The sequence below is a fragment of the Danio rerio genome, chromosome 18 (assembly GCF_052040795.2).
Source record: "Danio rerio strain M-AB ecotype USA chromosome 18, GRCz13ab, whole genome shotgun sequence".
NCBI classification, from domain to species: domain Eukaryota; kingdom Metazoa; phylum Chordata; class Actinopteri; order Cypriniformes; family Danionidae; genus Danio; species Danio rerio.
Genome location: NC_141038.1, coordinates 36,829,816 through 36,843,288, shown reverse-complemented (window position 1 = coordinate 36,843,288; position 13,473 = coordinate 36,829,816). Strand labels below are relative to the sequence as shown.

Below are 13,473 nucleotides of genomic sequence, written 5' to 3'. Positions count from 1 at the left end.
AACATTTATAAATGTATTTGACTAATTTAAAGTATATAATAGTAATATATTAAAAGAATATACAAATTGTAAAAAAAAAAAAGTGTGCTAAATACTGTATTAAAAGTATTTGGGGAAAAATGTACTATTACTACAATACATTACTAATAGATTTTTAATAAAGTCAATTTAATGTAAACTTAAAATTACCACACTCAAAATCAATTTAAGTGTTAGTGATAATATTGCATTCACTTAAGTACAACTTTTGGAAAAATGTACTTCTACTACAATACATTACTAATAGATTTTTTATATATTAACTTATTTTAAGCTTAGGATTAGTATGTAAACAGTGTACTAAAAATCAACTAATGTTTAAAGCATTTAAAGCTGACTAATAAAACTGTTTTGGATGCTTTTTCTGTAGTGTACTTTAGGTATTACTGGTATTTAGTATACTTTTGTCAAGTTTACTAAAGTCCTACTGAAGTATAAACATACTTTTAATTAGTATATTTATAGTGTAAAACCATCAAACTTATTTAACACAAAAAAATAACTATTTACTAAAGATGTATTTGCGATTATTTAAGTGTATTTTAATTGCATTTAATTATATATTTTTTCACCTGGGAAGTCTAGATCAGATATGCGGCCGGTCAGAAGTGCGATATGCACATTAATACAGCAGCAGTTTTAAAATGACACTATAACAATAATATTTTTACAGTACTGTGATGGTTGGGTTTATGGTTGAGGTGGGGATAGGCAGTATAAAATACAATTTATTGGGTAATTTGATAGATAACATAAATAATACTTGGTATAACTACTGTTTTTACAGTGCTGTGACGGTTGGGTTTAGGGTTGGGGTGGGGGAAGACGTTAATAAAATACAATAAATGGGAAATTCAATAAATAATTCTCGTTAACTTCCGGCTGCATCCACATCCGATCTAGCAACAACCCTGTAGTTTCATTGTAGTCTGCTCCCTTTGATGACGAATGTGTAAAGGCGTGTGGTTGGACTGGAGGTCAGGTGATACCGTTTGTTATTGGTGGGTTGATCACATGACATTGCATTTTCACTGTCACTCATGAATATTTTATTAAAATGCAGGAAATGGTTTAACATTTCTTTGTCTTAATGGACCACTAGTTCTCAAAACTGTCTCATGGTGAGGCCGTCTTAAACAGAGTTCAATTAAAACATATAATTTAAAAAGAAAATTATAAAATCAATAAATACCTCACGCTTAATTTTACAAGTATATGTTTTAGCAAATGGCAATCATTCTTCCATCCATATATGTCTGAACATCACAAGATCTTTATATATTTTTTGAATGAACACCTGATGCGACATTAATAAACAGCACTATAGGCGAATTACTGGTTTATAAACAATGATGCGCGCTCATCAAGGTTGCAGAAAAACAGTGAGGGAATGACATTCAATGTGGTCCAGAGTTTGTTTTTGTCTTAGAAATAAGATATATTGATTACATATTATACAATATATATAAAATATTAGCAAAAGTAACGTTAAAGTCTGACGGGTCTATTTGCGATAGCACTCTCCCAATGGATTTTAGATAAGATGAAATGACCAAGCATCCAGCCAGAAATGTACAACGATCTTATTAAAACTCCAAGAGAATTTAACAAGAGAGAAGTTAAAGGCCTAAAAGTCTTTGGATGCCAGCAGTTTTGTTCTGTGTGGTCGCGTGCAAGAAATAATGTCCCATGATTACCAAATTTAAAATATGTAGTGCTAAAAAACGAGGTTCTGCCTAGCCAAGGACAAAGAAAGAAGACAGAACTGTACAAGGCCTGAGTAATCATCAACAAGCAAAACAACTGCATTCTGACAGCGAACTACACCTGTACTGCAGGGTACGTGAACTTGCATGTTTACATTTCATTCTAAGCATTCAGTGTCCGCCGTTTAATTCACCATCTGTAACAGCCTTTGCTGCAATCATTGCTGCAATCAACGAGTAATGTGTATGATTCAGCATAGCGTGAACTTACCTGATATAAAATGAGAACTGCAGTCATTTTTAATTAGGTCCTCACTCTATTCAGCTCTTCAGATGGCTGTTAGCCAAAGACCTCTGCGGTTGGCATTAAAAGCATTGTGTTGTATGGTAAAATTAAATTTTTCTATTTTTGGACTTTCGATTTTGGCATCTTACCGCACACAACATGACATGTTTGCTATTGCATCTGGTCTTTTTTTGCAACAAGTATGCGCTGTTGAACCCGTTTGACATCATGTGTGACGTAGGTTGGTAAGTCCCCTACATGAAAATTAGTGTCCAATGATTAAGATGAATCACTCTCACGCTGTTTGCATATTATAACATGTCACCGACTCGGTCCCAGTCATTCCCCTTGCTGGCCAGCAGAGGCCGCCATCCCCAGACTTCTAAGCATTACATCATCCACCTAGACTGATTGTGCACACACCTGATCTAAATCCAGTTAACGACCCACGCTCCCTATATAAGCCACACTCAAACACCAGCTCATTGCGAAGTCTTGTTCAGCCATGGCCCACATTTCTGAGTGTTAGTCCCTGCCTGATCTTCTGTGCGTTACCCTGGACTGTTTCTGACTCTGAATTGCCTTCTGCCTGCCCTTGACCCACCCTTGTTATATGGACTCTAAACCACGCTGCCTGCCTACGACCCACGCTTGTTATATGGACTCTAAACCACGCTGCCTGCCTACGACCCACGCTTGTTATACGGACTCTGAACCACGCTGCCTGCCACTGATCCATGCCTGGTAAGACACTCTGTGTCTGTCAGCTGCCAGCCCCACGATCTATATTGAATACTGTTGATGTTCGCACTTTAGTGCGTGTTGTATGTTTGTGATTGAACTGTGTCTATTAAATACTGCAAAATGGATCCCTCCGTGTCAGTCTCCTCGTTACAAACAAGATTTTCTTTTTTTTTTGTCACACTATAAGATATACTATAAGTGATCTCTTACATTTTATTAAACATCATACTTAATACTACATAGCAATTTTTACTGCCTATTTGTCTACAACCCATATCAAGGATTCCAGCTACTGCCCCCACCAAAAACATTTAGTTATATACTTATTTCTTAGCCACATATGTAAAATGAGACAAAACACAACTAATACATGCATTCAGTTTTATTGAACATCAATTATATAAAAACAAGTGACATTCTGTAACAATTAAGAAAACAAAAAATCATATAAACAAATACACCGTAAGCTCTTTTTAACACTTCTGCATAGTGTTTCACTCTGACTCCTCAGTTCTTTCCTCAATGAAAAACTATGAATGAGGAAAAGTGCAATAATGCACTTCCAGTTAAGCTGAAAATAGCCAATCATCAGTCTTATTAGCCATTCTGTTATGTAGGGGAAGGGGATCTGTGCAGATTTTCTTGACAGGATAAGTTATGTCATTTGGAAAATACTTTGTGTTTGTGTGTATTTTGACAGAAATATAACTTGGAATTCCCCAGTGTGTGTATTACTGAATCTTCATCTGTGTTCTGCTGTATTGTGTTCTTGATGAAGGCTTGAGATAGAAGGTTCTGTGTGAGTCTAGTCCAGTTAATTTAATCTTTCTGATGTGTATATATATATATATTTTTTTTTTTTTTTCAATATTTTGCCTTTAAATCAGGGGTGCCCAAACTTGGTCCTGGAGGGCCGGTGTCCTGAAGAGTTTAGCTCCAACGCCAATTAGACACACCTGACCCAGTTAATCTAGCTCTTCTTGGTCATGCTAGAAGTTTCCAGGTAGGTCTCTGGGTTTGGGGAGCCCTGCTCTAAATTAAAAGAGAATAGGATTTTTGTGTGTCCTTTTTGTTACCTATCCCCTCCCCAAATATGCACTTTTAAAATAGTTTGTAACAGTAAACTCACTAGGAATTGTGGCCAATCAAACACAGTCTGGGGTGTGCATGTTAATGATCCTGTGTGCAACATAGCAGTCTGTATTTTGTTCTGATCTGCTTGTTTTTTTTAACCGGGATTTTTCACTCAGGATTTACTTGAGAAAGAGGAAACACCGGTGTGTGTGTGGCTCTTGGTGTGTCCATTTCCATCTACTACACTCTTATTATTTAGCTAATATTATTATTTAATACAAATTTCCCTGTTGAAGGTCATCCCACCGATGTGCAGCTCTGCCAGCCCCAACCAAGCAAGCCAGAGGCGACAGTGGCAAGGAACCAAACTCCACCTATTTAGGTGGAGAAAAAACCTTGGGAGAAACCAGGCTCGGTCGGGGGACCAGTTCTCCTCTGGACAAAACTAAAGGCAGAGCTGCAGTTTGGATGTCGGAGAGGGTCGGGAACAGTGGAGTCCTGTTTTTCCTGGCTATACTTTGTTATGTTCCTAGTGAAGAGAAAATAAAACAGAAAATTTGTTATATGCATAGAAGAAGGACCTCAATGAGGAAATTTCATTGAATGATTGTAGAAAAGCCTGTAGAGAGGCTCAGACACAAATTGTGAACACAAGATTGTAAATAATAAAATATAACTGGCTAATAAGAGTTCATAGATCTCCAATATTACAAAATATTGTGGATAAAAGTGGTGTAAAGTAACTTTGTCATGATTTAGTGAAAAATGTTGTGTAAGTCTCACCTGTTTCTGCATGTTGTGTGTGTGCTCGGGTCTGTGAGCAGTGTGGTGAAGAAGGGGATGATGGGAACTGCTCAGAGGGACACAATTCACTCTCCTTCAGCTCCGCATTTTCTCTGACCTCATTGAAGGTGTACGTCTTTATGATCTTCCCATTCCTAAACACAGTCTGGAGCAAGTCTTCTCCGTACTCCCCCAGACTGCCGCTTCCCTCTTCCAGTGTCACCAGACTTCCACTGGGTGTCCTGTGAAGGGAAAGCCGGCCTTTCTTTGACTTTTTAGTGGGGTCTGCAATGGGGTCTTTAAAGACGTTTATGGGCACCCCGTTCGTCACCGCATAACTGCACTTAAAGCAGCAGCTGAGCATATCTCGGTTCAGTTTCTGCAGCAAAGCTCCTCCTGAACCAAAGCCGATGTTCTCAATGCTCCATCCGTGCTTTTTTATGCCCTCTAAGATGTCCTGTAAAGAGTCTATGTCGATGCCATCCCCCTGGATGACTCTGATGTAGGGGGGCAGCACCTTATAGCCTTTGGAGTTCTCGAGCGGAGGGAACTTCTCTCCTAGGATCTCGAGCACTCTCAGAACTGTTTCTAGAGGGTCTCCTGAATCGGGTCGGACCACCAGCGGGGCGTCAGCGCTACGCATCTCCACCAGAGACCTCAGTTCTTCGCCCCAGATCTTCTCGCAGGCATTGTAGATGTCGTAGCTGTCACTGACCACAGATACAGGGACGGATGGGAACATCCTGACAATGTGTTCAAAAGCGTCCTTCTCGTGGTCCTTTCCCCAGGCTGTGATTGTGCTGTGCTCTGCGGCTGGCACCGAGAAACCAGCAACTGGCTCTTTAGTGCCGTAATATTTCTTGATGAGTCTGATCCCAGCCATGGTGTCTGTTCCTTTGAAGTTCACCAAGTGTGCAGATCCACCGATTCCAGCTGTTTCCTGAGATGAAACTCCTCTGTAGCCGAAATCGTGCAGCTTATATTCAAGCCCGTCCAGGCTTCCAGAGGTTTCCATCAGATATTTGGCCAGAATCTTCTTTTGCTCTCGCGAGTTGGTCGCGACAGTGATAGGATACCAGATCTGCAGAAGAATTGTCTCTATCCAGTTAGTCAGCCAGTAGCACTCATCATCTGTGTTTTCCACAGTGAATAGCACGTTTCCACGCGGGATTACACTTCCCTCTGGCACAGCCTTGATCTCGATAGGCAGATGGCCGTTGTACTTCTCCAGAATGTAATTCCATCCTTTCTCATTGAACATGTCGTCATGAAAGTGTTCCCGGTACACTTCCTTTGCTTCCTGAATCTTCTCCAGAGTGACGACCTGTCCTTTAAAGTACTTGTGGAGAACATACTGAAGTCCATAGAAGACCGTCGTGTCATATCTGATTTTCCTGGGTTTGTTGGGGTTGGCCTTCTTCTCACGGCACTCAAAGTAAGAGTACATCTTACTAGTGTTGGGCGGGTATTGGTTGTAATGTGTCACCTTGTAGGAGTCAGTGGCTAACAAGATGTTAAAGTCAGCATCTTCTTTATGCCTTCCTGAGTCCTCTGAAGCAGAGCTAGCCTGAGAGACATCGTCAGTCTCAGAGAAAGTGTCCAACACAGGAACTCTATCAATCTGAGAGACAGCGTCAATCTCAGAGAAAGTTTCTTTTGCAGAAACACTCTCAATCTGAGAAATCGGGTTGGTCTCAGAGGCAGTCTTAGACACTGTGACAGAAGAAGAAAAGACAGAAAAAATTGATCAGTATGCAGGTTTTTCAATAGTCTCTGGATTCATCATTGCATAAACCAAAAACTGAATAATTCCATACCTTTGAAAGCTGGACTCGCTCTGAATATAGCGTCTTCTTCCTCATCAAGAACAACTGCAAGTCCTGGAGAAGATAATATACAGCATTTAACAAAATGTCAAAAAGAACTAAAGAACAATTTAAGTCAAATTCAGTTGCTTTCCTATTGCACCAACCTTGATATTTAGAGTAACGTTGAACCAGTCTTCTTGTGTTTGTAGGGTCAGCCTTCTTGTGACACTCAGAGTACATCCTACTTGTGTTGTTGGGTGGGTGTTTGTTGTAATGTGTGACAGAGTCAATCTCAGAGAAAGTGTCCATGATAGGAACTCTATCGATCTGAGAGACAGTGTCAGTTTCAAAACAGGTGTCCATTGGAGGAACACCAACAGTTGAAGAGACATCATCAATCTCAGAGAAAGTGTCCACTGGCGCAACACCTTCAACCACAGAGACGCCGTCATTCTCAGAGAAAGTATCTTTTGGAGAAACACTCTCAATCTGAGAAATCTGGTTGGTCTCAGAGGCAGTCTTAGACACTATGGCAAAAGAAGATAAGACAGAAAAAACATTATCAGTATGCTGGTTAGTCAATAGTCTCTGGATTCATCATTGCATAAACCAAAACCTAAATAATTCCATACCTTTGAAAGCTGGACTCGCCCTGAATAGAGCATCTTCTTCCTCATCAAGAACAAATGCAAGTCCTGGAGAAGATAACATACAGCATTCAGTAAAATGTAAAAAAGGACAATTAAAGAACAATTTAATTCAGATTTGGTTGCTTCCCTATTGCGTTTACCTTGATATTCAGAAAAACGCTGAATCAGTCTTCTTGTGTTTGTAGGGTCAGCCTTCTTCTTGCGATACTCGAAGTAAGAGTACATCTTACTTGTGTTGGGTGGGTATTGGTTGTGATGTGTGACAGAGTCAATCTCAGAGAAAGTGTCCAAAATAGGAACTCTATCAATCTGAGAGACAGTGTCCGTCTCAGAGACAGTGTGCGTTGAAGGCACACCATCAATCTGAGAGACAGCTTCAGTTTCATAAAAGGTGTCCATTGGAGGAACACCAACAGTTGGAGAGACATCATCAGTCTCAGAGAAAGTGTCCACTGGAGCAACACCTTCAATCTGAGAGAAAGAGTCAATCTCAGAGAAGGTGTCCATCACAGAGACACGGTTTGTCGGAAAGGAGGTGTCAGTCTCAGAGCAAAGAAACCTCTCAGAGACACCATCACTCTCATGTAGGAAAACTACCACAGAGACACCGTCATTCCCAGAGAAAGTGTCTTTTGGAGAAACACTCTCGACCTGAGAAATCTGGTTATTCTCAGAGGCAGTCTTAGACACTGTGGCAAAAGAAGAAAAGACAGTAAAAAACATTATCAGCATGCTGGTTAGTTGATAAATTAGTTGATTGCTCTAAGTAAAAATAAAATTCTTTAGTTAGGGCTGGGCGATAAATTGATTTTATAAATTAACTAGACTGTGTAGTTAACATCGATATGTTTGAATGAAAATCGTTTTTCACTCAAAACACATGTAACGCTTCTCACTGGGATTATGCACATTGCCATAAACACACAACATGGCAAAGAGCAGGGGAGAACTCTGGCTTTTTCTCAATTCTATAGAGAACAAACTAGGTTACCTCAGAAGAACGAACTCAGAAATCCACAAGAACACAGAACGTGTCCTCTGAGAAATGAGATGTTGCATTTTTCCTGCATTATAACCTTTTTTACTTGTTGGATTAATCTAAATTTGTAACAATCGATTCCTGAATCATTCGAATCACATGTATGAAAACATTTTGTCAACCCTGTTTAATATTTAATGATGACGGGAAACGTTGTGGAGGCACCTAAATGTTTTCTTCAGGGTTTCACTAAGTGATATTTAAGACTTTTTAAGACCATTATGATTTAAATTTTAGACTTATACAGAGCTAAATGCTCAGGGAATCTTCTTTTTGAATATCCAAATTGGAAAAGATTTTCACTTGATCTTTTGAAAGAAATATTATTATCACTTAAGTGATTGTAACTTAATATTGCAATAATAATAATTTATTAACAAAAATATATGTCAGGTCAGTAGTAGTCCTCAATAGTAAATAAATGGAGAACTTTTAGGCAAATGTTACTGTAAGGAAAGTAGTTAAATGCTATTTTTAAATACAAAGCCTATTTGAGATTAGGATTGGTGGTGAATGTATGGGTGTTAATGGCCAATTTGACAAGCTATACATGAACAAAGGAAAATTATGATCTGTTAAAAAAGAATTAAGACCTACAGCATAATATTTCAGTAGATTTAAGACTTTTAAAGGCCTAAAATTTATCTTTTGAGATTTAAGACGTTTTAAGATCCCTCGGATACCCTGTTTCTCAGGTTATTAAAGTTGTCTTCTGTCACTACTTGTACACATTCAGTGTATCGCTGCACAATTAATCATTTAAACATTGATATCTCAATTTAAACACCTATGCAATATAAATTGTAAAATTTGATGATTTGTATATGTTTAGTAATCCTTCGTTGCTCAGCATTCAAATCTGCTTTTGATGGACGCCGAGTTTCAGTTTTTACCATTTTCATGTACAAAGTACTGGAATAACAGTTTATAGGTCACATATAAACACTGACGTTTATGGTAAAGATTAAAATCACAGTTTGACCACCAATATATGCTTTTAACTTGACGATCAAAAAGGAAAGTTGCAGCAATTACATTGTTTAACCAATAGGTGGAGACAACCAGTGGTCAAAATATGCCACTGAATAATTAAAATCATGCCACTGAATAAGTAATATGATACATCTAGAAATGAAACATGAAGTTTTTTGAAAGAGTGCCTGACCCATTAATTGAAAATGAGACTTAAATTAAATACGACATAGTGTACAAATTATAATGTTAGATTTATATATTTAGCATTTTCAGCAACAGCAGCAAAGATCATTTTTCATAGTACTGATTATTTTACTATTTATATTTATTCAGATGGTTATTTTTATATATTTATTTTTCAAGTTATGTTTGCTAAACAGATTTATTGATATAAAAAAGGTCATATAATTTATTTACAATGCAGTTTGTAAAGTAATATTTTCTGTCTTTTAGTAGAGATATTATATGAGACATTATATGTCCCCTTTTTAACAATTATGAGATTAATTCCTCTGTCATTTTTAAAAATGGTTGAATTCATACTATATTATTTATCAATAAATCTTAGTCTATTTTATTTTTAAATGACAGCAGGTGTTTCAGGAAAAGCACGCTTTATAAGTAATACCATTCAACTAAATTTTTAAGTAGTGGTGCAAAAAAATTGGGGAATTTTAAAAAAGTCCTATCGCCCAGCCCTAATTTCAGTTGTCTGGATTCATCATTACATCAAAAAACAGAAACTGAATAATTTCATACCTTTGAAAGCGGCTGGACTAGCTCTGAATAGAGCGTCCTTCTCCTCATCAAGTACAACTGCAAGTCCTGGAAAAGATAATATACAGTATTCAGCAAAACATGTACATTTCTGCACTCCGTACAGCACATCTGGCTGAGAATATTCACTGTCTGAAAAACAGTTTACTTCAAATACAGTTGCTTACCTTGATATTTGGAGAACCGCTGGAACAATCTTCTTGTGTTGTTGCTGGTCATCATATTTGATTCTGAGGGAGAAAAATATCATTTAGCTTTTCTGAACAAACACCAAAGTCTTAATTTCATCATCTAATGAGTCTTCCACTATGGATGTGCATTCTTCAAAATATCTTCTTTTGTGTTCATCAAGAGGAAGGAAACTCGCAATGTTTTTTTACTGAAGTTTTATAAAATTTACTAAAAGAAGGAAATTTCCATTTCAAAAAAGAGAAATGTGCTGGTAATTTTCTACCAGGACATTCTTTGTATTTTTACAGATTTTTTTCTTACAGTGTAGCTCACAATAAAGTGACATTTAATTTAAACATTAGCACATTATTTATGTAATGTGAGACAATATTAATCTGTGAATAAAAATGTTCCGAAAAAAAAAACAGTAATTCATTGAAAACATTAACAATATAATAATATTATAATATATAATAGTATTAATAAAGTAATACATTTATAAGTAGTAATTTAATAGTAATACACCTAAAACTGTTAGTTTTATATGGGTTGTATACTAGTATTCCACTGTATTACATAGACAGGCATTGCATTTGAGTTCTGAATAAGGCAAATAGGCTTAACCCACCTGTTTACTGTAGTAAAAACTTTTTTTCTATATTCAAGTGTATTTTTTTGTTTCCATGTATTAAATAAATAAACTGCCACTTTTCTAATTAAATGACATACATATACATATTTTAAACTGACAGGCTAATTCCTATATTTCACAATCTGAATCATAATAATAAATGAGTATTTTTTACACTAGTCAACACTTGATGTTTCTACAGTATCTCTGTCAGTGAGTCTGTGAAAGGTAAAACGATTTCTGCCTCCGTTTTCATTTCAAATTTAAAGGAGACTGGGGTGATAATTTAGTATACAGTTTATGAGCTAATTCCAAAAGTTTTAGGGGGGCTGAGTAGAAATATAGGGGGGGCTACAGCCCCTCTAAAATAGGCCTAGCCACGCCCATGATTTATTAAACCTAATGACCTGTCCTCGACGCAAAACGACGAATTTTAAGCTTATATTCGTGACTAATTGGACACTGACGATTGAGTTTACTTCAGTAAAGTACAAAATATATTAAATACATAAAAATAATAAACATACAGTAAATCCTGGATGTGTTTGACTTATTTTGTACAGATATTTTAGCACATTCGCCATTTTCCTACACCACATTTATTTTAAATACAAGTATATAAACCTATAAAGCTTAAAAATGTATGTATACTGAGTTGTACATATGTTTTACCTTGATTCTGGCAGAAATCCATCGGTAGTTCGTTATTTCTCGCCAAATTATCTTGTTTGTAGTTCATCACTGCAATGCAAAACGATTATGAGGCAGTTTGCAAAACAGGCGCTTATACATACGTCAACATTCCAATTTAGAACGTGTTCTAAAAGCCCCGCCCACTCAGGGAGCTGCAGACGCACGTCAACACGCGGCCGCCATAGAACTAACAATATATAGGATTATAGGATAATATATGAAGAGTTTAGAAGCACAAACCTCTAAATGCCATTTGATATTTCTTGTAATATTAGCATTTCTCTCTGATTCTTGTGTAGGCTCAGTATTATTTCTTTTAAAGTGACAAAAAAGCTCTTTTAACTGCCTTGGAAGTTAAATAACTGAGAAAAATGCTCATTTTAAGAGAGAATTACAGATGGCATTAAGAGGTTTTTGCATCTGAACTTTGTATGCAACAGTCATGATGCAGAACATAAAATAAAATACATACATACAAATAGATATGCACACACCAAGATTATTAAAATTTAATCATTGTAAATATACTGATTATTATCGTTTTTATTACTGATTTATCCTAAAATGTTGATTGTTAAATGTACAGTTTATTCTGATTTATTATTTTTGTAGTGATTTGTATGAATAATACATGTTGAATAATATATTGAACATTAATGTGATATATTGAATATTATATATTGAATATGTATTGTTGATATTTAATTATTTATAAATATCTTCCTTTTTTTACACTACTACTATTTACTGTGTTTACTGTTTTTTATTATATATTACGTTTTATGTAAACTTTAGAACTGTTTTGGCAATACATTTGTAACATTCGTCATGCCAATAAAGCAATTATTGGATATATATGTTTAAGGGATCCATCATATTGAAATCATTAGATTTTACAGATTTATTTTTCATTATTAGAGATGTTTTATAGCCTTCTTGTTACTTGTAATTGAGGTCAAAGAATTATAAAATATTTTAAAATATTTACAGAAAAAACTAAAGGAGGAAAACACATTTTTTTTTGCCTTGTGTGAAACTTCCCAGGAAAAATCTGAGGTCAAAGAATATTATTTTATTATAAAATATTTTAATATATTTATAAAATATATAAAATATTTTTATATATTTAATATTATTTAAAATAAAATGTATTTAATTTTATTTATTATTTAAAATAGTATTTAAAAATATTTACAGAAAAAACTAAAGGAGGAAAACACATTACTTTTGCCTTGCTAAATTTACTTTTGCTAAAATTAACAACTGCTAAGCATTATCGAGTGTATCATTGCGAGTTTAACAATTTAAAAAAGAATTGTGCATTCATCAAAGTTAATTATTTAGTAAAATGAAAATTAAACCGGTTTCCAAAAATCATCAGAAAATTTACAAGTACAAAAATAGATGTACAAGTCTTCTAGGCTCAGTGTTACAGAAAGAACGCAGTGGTGAAATGTCTTTTCAAAAAGTATTAATAAACATTTTGCAGGGATAGTAAGATTACCTGTGTAATATTTTAAAATGAATTTCTTTTAGGTGGCGCAGTGGGTAGCGCAGTTTCCTCACAGCGAGAAGGTCGCTGATTCGAGCCTTGGCTGGGTCAGTTGGCATTTCTGTGGCATGTTCTCCCAGTGTTAGCGTGGGTTTCCTCCGAGTGCTCCAGTTTCCTTCACAATCCAGACACATGCAGTATAGGGGAATTGAATAAACTAAATTGGCCGTGTATAGGTGTTTCTCAGTGATGGGTTGCAGCTGGAAGGGCATCCACTGTGTAAAATATATGCTGGATAAGTTGGCGGTTCATTCCGCTGTGGCGACCCCTGATTAGTAAAGAGACTGAGCTGAAAAGAAGAAATGATTGAATTTCTTTTACCTTATTTGACAGTAAAAACTTACTACTTGTAGACCAAATATCATCTATAAAATATAAAGAAAAATATTGCTTCCGTGTCAAAATGGCTTTCGGGAAACAACTATTTTCTGATAGGCTATAAAAGTTATTACACTTTTTATTCAAGATACTGATACCACCAAGAACAGTTTTTGGAATTTGCTTTAAGACTGAGTTATAAGTAAGATGGATTTTCATTAAGTAAA

General features: G+C 35.9%; 1 protein-coding gene across 1 annotated transcript; it reads right to left on the bottom strand.

Annotated features, from left to right (window-relative positions):
• Positions 1–3,142: 3,142 nt before the first annotated feature.
• nampt3.1 (nicotinamide phosphoribosyltransferase 3, tandem duplicate 1) lies at positions 3,143–11,522 on the bottom strand. Its single transcript, XM_087293303.1, has 9 exons — positions 11,356–11,522; positions 10,049–10,111; positions 9,864–9,929; positions 7,231–7,779; positions 7,073–7,135; positions 6,605–6,967; positions 6,450–6,512; positions 4,633–6,345; positions 3,143–4,378 (listed from the first exon to the last, which is right to left on the bottom strand). The coding sequence occupies exons 1-9, from the start codon at positions 11,420–11,422 to the stop codon at positions 4,371–4,373; spliced, it is 2,955 nt and encodes a 984-aa protein (XP_087149429.1). The 5' UTR covers positions 11,423–11,522; the 3' UTR covers positions 3,143–4,370.
• Positions 11,523–13,473: the final 1,951 nt, after the last annotated feature.